This window comes from Thermobia domestica, chromosome 7, assembly GCF_964235325.1.
Source record: "Thermobia domestica chromosome 7, izTheDome1.hap1.1, whole genome shotgun sequence".
Classification (NCBI taxonomy): Eukaryota; Metazoa; Arthropoda; class Insecta; order Zygentoma; family Lepismatidae; genus Thermobia; species Thermobia domestica.
Genome location: NC_137460.1, coordinates 86,113,673 through 86,120,048, shown reverse-complemented (window position 1 = coordinate 86,120,048; position 6,376 = coordinate 86,113,673). Strand labels below are relative to the sequence as shown.

At 34.2% G+C, this 6,376-nt stretch overlaps 1 protein-coding gene across 1 annotated transcript; it reads right to left on the bottom strand.

Annotated features, from left to right (window-relative positions):
* Positions 1–3,488: 3,488 nt before the first annotated feature.
* LOC145689240 (52 kDa repressor of the inhibitor of the protein kinase-like) lies at positions 3,489–4,397 on the bottom strand. Its single transcript, XM_081763379.1, has one exon. It carries the CDS (start codon positions 4,395–4,397, stop codon positions 3,489–3,491), a length of 909 nt encoding a protein of 302 aa, XP_081619505.1.
* Positions 4,398–6,376: the final 1,979 nt, after the last annotated feature.

Genomic DNA, 6,376 nt, shown 5'->3' with positions numbered 1-6,376 from the left:
TTCTACTTTTTCCGTACTGTGTACAGGCCCAATTATGTATAATTTTTGTGACGTAACTAAAAGAAACGTATACCCAAGAAACAAAAGTTTAAATTTTTTTTTAAAAAAAATATGAAACTGATGTTTTATTTGTTTACAATTAATTACTGTACTTGAGTCATTTAGAGTTTATTTCTGATTATCATACTTGAATGCGAAAAGTGTTTCGGAAAATATAGTATTTAAGAACAAATTAAAATTTGATATGTTGGGCGATTAGTACGTACATTCTGTCTTCCTGTCAAAGACTTCGCACAATATTAACTACTAAAGTAAATATTTACTATTGATTTTTTTTTTATTAGATTCTTAGCCTGAAATTGTGAATATAGGAAGTAATAATTTATTCAGACATTAATAAATTTTAAGAACTTGAATTTATGAAGGCTTGCTCCAACATTAGCAACAAGTGTGTTTTCTCGTCAAAAGATATTCTCCACTAGCAACATATCTGTGTTGCATACTCATCCACAACATAACTTTGATGTTTTATACTTATTGATGAGCTATGTAATCTTAAGTACAATAAAACAAAGCACAATTCTCAGCTAGTAATCAGTTTCTTCCAAAATGTGATGATAGTACATTGATTAATAGACAATATAATTGAAATGTCCAATATTTTAAGATGTGTAGATTCTTTAAAGCGTTCTATTTTTACAGGCAGATTCTCATTCGTCAGATCTACCAGTCAAAGGTCTTTGTTTGGATACAAAAATAAATGATTTCTTGAGGAATCAAAAAGGATGAAAGAAGAAGTTACATGTATTTTTAAGGATTAATGAATATAAACTTATCCTGGTTACATCCTTGATATTATGGAATTGAAAAACAAAAACAAAAAAAAAAAAAATTTTTTTGTGCCATGAATACAAAACCTACAGAGATAACTTGTGATGCAGAGGGAAATTGTGTACGTATAGTCCTTAATTACATCTTCAAGAAATGCTTGCGTTGGATGATTAAGAGAATAATATGTCGCCTAATTTCAAATTATAGGAAGAAATTAGTAAAATATACTGAAAAATACAGTTCGATAAAGCAGATAGCTTCGACATGATCATGAGTAACACATCTATGAAACAGATACGATAACTCCTTGCTTTGAATGCACTGATCTTATGTACTTCTAATATGCTTTTTTTTTTTTAAAGTTAATTTTAAGAGGGGTTCCATAACTTTTGTGATCCATTTATCAGAAGATTGTCATGGAACTAAATTTTGAGAAGAAACATTCAATATAAAACCATTGCATTTGCAAAAACAGTTGCTCTTCTAATTTCAAAGGGACTTACCAGGTTTTAAATATAAAAGAAACTAAAACTGTGTAAATCGATAATATCTATCACGCACCAAGACTCAATAAATGTCAATGCAAAGTGAAGAACAAGTCAATTCAAATAAACGACCAGAAGAATGTAGAAAAGATGAAGTTGAAAGAATATACGATTGTATACAACCTTTATCAACACTATATTTTTCTTCTTTTTTCCATGGACATAACGTTGTTGAAGATGGAAAAATATATACTCAATCAATAATGAACTAAATGGACAGGAAGTCCCGATATGAGATGGAATACTTCGAAAACTTCATAATACACTTACACCAAGACAACATTTTGTACAAAATATTTTATGACTAGTTCCATGTGAGCAGTATACACGAAAACTCAAAAATTATTGGGGTTTAAATTGTGAATAAACAAAGAAATTCAAATTTTAACTAGCAATGTTCATCCAAAGAAGAATCTAAACTACAAAGTTGCTTCTCAATACTCAACAAAATGATTGTCGAGACATCGAACAACTTCCCATGATTATTTTAAGGAAGATTCTGTAATGTTTCAGCGCTAATGATTGACTGTTCAACACTCTTTATCCTCTTCAAGACTTTGCTATTAACTCTTTATAGTGCATTTGAGATTATCATACTCAATATTACATGCAATTAGCAGAAGATTCTAACGTTACATGTTCAAAGAACTGAAATATCCAGTACCTGCAATGAAGTGTCGCTGTTACTGATGGATGGTTACAGTTGTGGATTTTGCAACCAGCTTCTACGTTAGAACTGCTGTCTACGCCTACTTTAAATGCTATGGTTGTTAGTAAGTATAATGTTAGATCTAAACATTAAGTTTACTGTAGCATCTTTCTCTTTATTTTCAGAACAAGAAACAAGCTTGTTGAAGAGTCAAAATTATATACATATAATCGTTTCAATTGTGCTTCAGGAAACTCGCTGAGCAAGTTCAAATTTATCGCAGTTTCAGACTCTCACAAATTCCTTCAAAATGACTTTCCCGAAGTCAAGAGTTACTTAAATCTCTATCACTTGCCCGAAAGATGTGAATTCATCTTATTTGGTGGTAATTGTTAGGCAATCAAAACAAGCACGTGCAAAGAATTTTGTTTCGGGGGGGGGGGGGTCACGTCAAAGTTTATATTGATCCCTGTATAGAATATTTAATTTTTTAATGTCACGCTACAGCTTTAAAGGTTCATAGAGTTCACTTTAGAATAATAATAATAATAATAATAATAATAATAATAATAATAATAATAATAATAATAATAACCTATTACATGGTCCTAATGTAACCAGCCAGTGATTTGAAACTAGCTGAGACATGTGTGAGCCCCATCGCTGTCATTGATAATACAGGGTGGCGCAGAAAAACGGTAAATTTTCAAATAACGTAATTTAAACGAATAAACACAGGAGAAACATCTTTTATTGAGTAACTGTATGCAACTTATGTTTTAATTAAAAATGTCACAAATTGTCTGTAGAATATAGTAGTGCTTAGTTTCTTAACAAAGCAAATTACTAAAATAATTTTATGTATTTACCTCATTTGGTAATTTTATTCCAGAAAGTTGCAGATATTATCCACATACTTGTTTTCAGTCTTCATATCAAACTAGTGGTTATAAAATACATGTCCCACCCACAGTTTCACATTTGTTTTATTAAATAGACACAACACACGCTGTTTCACTATATACACAACAAGCAGCAATTCCTTAATATCTACACAATTTACACGTATCGAACCACACTAATAAAATAAACACACACATAGAATTGTTCAAGAACCATGTTAATGCGACGTGATTGCCGACTCATCACATCTAGGACTTCAATCGGTGATAAATTAATGTCCCAATGTATTGACATCAATGCAAGGCCCGTCAATCTTTCATCTCCCATTCTGTTCCGAACAAAAGACTTTACCTCTTCATTGTAGAAAAAGATCGTTCAACTGCAGCTGTCGTCACAGGTAGAGATGCGAGCACTTTCAACAACATGTGAATGTTGGGATAAAATGTTATCTCACACGAAACAAATGCTTCTACAGCGGTTTTCGGTCTTAACTGTAATGGTATTGAAGACCACTTCAAACACCAAAGTTGATATTCATTTTCCAGAACTGACGAAGAAACTCAATTTTGCAAATAGGGTTCAAGCTCTTTCAAGATTTCTGCTCTTTCTTTCGCCAGTTTGCGAGGCAGAAGAATTTCAAAAGCAGCAATCAGTTCAGCAGTTTCTTGAAATCTATTTTCTAGTTGGGTCACTAAATCATCTAAGCATGGAATAAAAACAGCTCTACGATAGAATTCTTCTGGAGTGCTTGCCGGGTGATTGTCTCGATTCACTTGCTGAAAGCAAGTTTGTGGGATTTTAATCTCTTCATCAAAAAGTTCTTTCGTCATCATACTAGCTTTCACAAATATTTCGTGAAACCTATGTTCCGCATTGCTTCGCAAAATTCTAAATTGAGCAATAATATCGGACACATAAGATATAGCAGAACTCAGATCATGTTCTGGATTCTGTAAGTATGTCGATAAGTTTACTGTGAAACCAAGTAACTTTTCACAGACCAAGAGTGATACCAGAAAAGAATCCTTGCTAACAGTAGAGAGTAAGACATTAGCCTCATGTGATATGCCTTTGTCGCTCTCTGTTAAGGTCTGAAGACTAGAAACAATCGGGGTTAGAAATTCTACAAAGATGAGAATAACATCATGTTTCTCCACAAATCTTGTTTCACATAGAGCTAACAACTTGGATCTTTTGCTCTCAAGAAGATACTCTTTTATATTTTCCTTTAAAACATGCGATGCATATGGATGATTGCGAAAGAAATTACAAATGTCTTGAACAGTTGACAGTGCATTTCGCGCATAAGGAACTGAAAACGATGATGACAGAGCTAGGTTCAAGCGATGATTAGCGCAATGCACATAAACAGCCTTAGGGTAGATTTCTTTAATTTTTGCCTGCACACCTTTGAACTGTCCTGCCATAGAAGCAGCTCCGTCGTAACCCTGATCAATCAATTTGGACATATCAAGGCCCAACTGTGAACATTTTGAGATAAGACTTTCATATAGCCCTACTCCAGTAAGGTCTAAAACAGGAACAAAAGAAAGAAAATTGTCCCTCAATATGTTTTGCGAATTAACATATCGCACGCATAGAGAAAACTGCTCGGTACCAGAAACATCGAATGTCTCATCAGCTAGAATGCTAAATGCACCTGAATCATTAACTTCGGAAACTATTTTTTCAGAATGAGATTAGCACAAATTTCTATGACTTCATTTTGAATTCGAGGGCTTATGAAGCATTTTTTTTTTAAACCATTTGTTAAGTGAGCTTTCAAAGTTTCGTCACTGGATGCAAGCAAACGCAGTATGCCCCTGAACTTCCCATCCTTTTCAGCTGGTTTCTCTAAACTAAAAAACCCACTGTCCTTATTGCCTCTAAGCGGTATTTCGTATTGTCCACACAATATGATGGTTTTAATTATAGGAAGCAGAGCAGCTCTATTTTCTTCTGCTTCTATTCGGCGTTGAGAGTCTACTTTCTTAGCAATATCATCTTCCTTACCCTGCATCACAGACAAGAAGTTATCAGCGAAAACTGTACATTTTTTGTGATAGTCGTTCCGTTCATGTTCAGTAAACATTTCAATAGCATCTTTCCATCTTACAAATGGAACACTTACTAAAGAACCCGAAATTTGATTAGAGCCTTTTCTAACGAACTCACTACAAAACAAAACACAGTATCTACAGAAAGCACCATCTAACACTTTGGAGTAAGTAATCCATTTCCATCTGTCCAACCATTTCGCCTGAAATTTTAAATTTCGTTTTCCAAAAGTCCGAACAGGAAATGCGAATGAAGGTGAAGGCCGAAATTCGTGGCACAATATTTCAATCTTTCTTTGCTCTGATAAACATGTGCTACGCGTGTTTTGAGCTATGCATTCAATGTCATTTTCATCTTGTTCCGCAAAATTCGACAGCAAATTTTCAGTTTGAGAAACTACATTTTCTGAATGTAAACGTACCGTATTGTGTGATTCAACATGTGTCCATTCTGTTTCATTATCGCAAGTAGCTGTAGCAGGAGCAACATCCGTAAAACTACCTTCTTTTAATATTTTACTTACCGGCTTAAAAAACTCGTTTCTTTTTGCGTTGCGTTTCATTTCTCTTCCACTCAAAACGCAAACAGGAACATTAAAACAACTCACACAATATTAGATGTAAATTAACGGAATCACAAATTTTCGCACCCAACACAAGACAACACACGCACACAAGATCCAACTGTTGAATGAAAATGAAAACTGAAAAGACGAAGTAAAATCTGAACAGTTCCGCGCCTCTTTCGGAATTTACAAAGATTTGATCGTTAAGAGTTTCGGGAGTTGTTGACTGGTGGAATTCTCTGCTGGAAGCCGAAAGTAGGTCAACGCGTAGGTCAAAGCTCGTTTCAGAACAATGACACTTGTGCAGGAGGAAGGGTGTTCGCCAATTTTTGTTCTCTCTGAGTCATCTCGCTCCAGTACACATTTTTCATCGTAGATGAGGGGGAGGGAGACATAAAGAAGAACCAAAATCAAGAATATGAATAGCAGTTAGTGTTCACCGTGCCACCCTCAGAATAGTGGTGTATCCCAGCTGTTATATTGGAAGGGTTAGAAATTCCACCTCTCGTACTTACTCCACCACCGCCAATGTTTTTTTTAATTATTATTCTTACGGAGAGAAATGGTAAGGGAAAATATGTATTTGGGATAGAATAAACATAATAATTTTCCTTGTGTAATTATTGTAACTATACATTATATAATGAACTATTTCAATTAGAACAGTTGTTTCAACATAAGCTCTCATTATCAAACAAATTGCATCACTTAAACTAAACATTAAATATTTCGGGGGGGGGGTTCGGACCCCCCGAACGCCCCTTCGGTACGTCACTGAATCAAAAGAAATAATTCAGAAGACACGAGTTAAAAAATGTTAGTCAA

Coding starts and splice junctions, on each gene's coding strand:
- LOC145689240 (XM_081763379.1), bottom strand. CDS start 4,397: ATGTCCAAATTGATTGATCAGGGTTACGACGGAGCTGCTTCTATGGCA.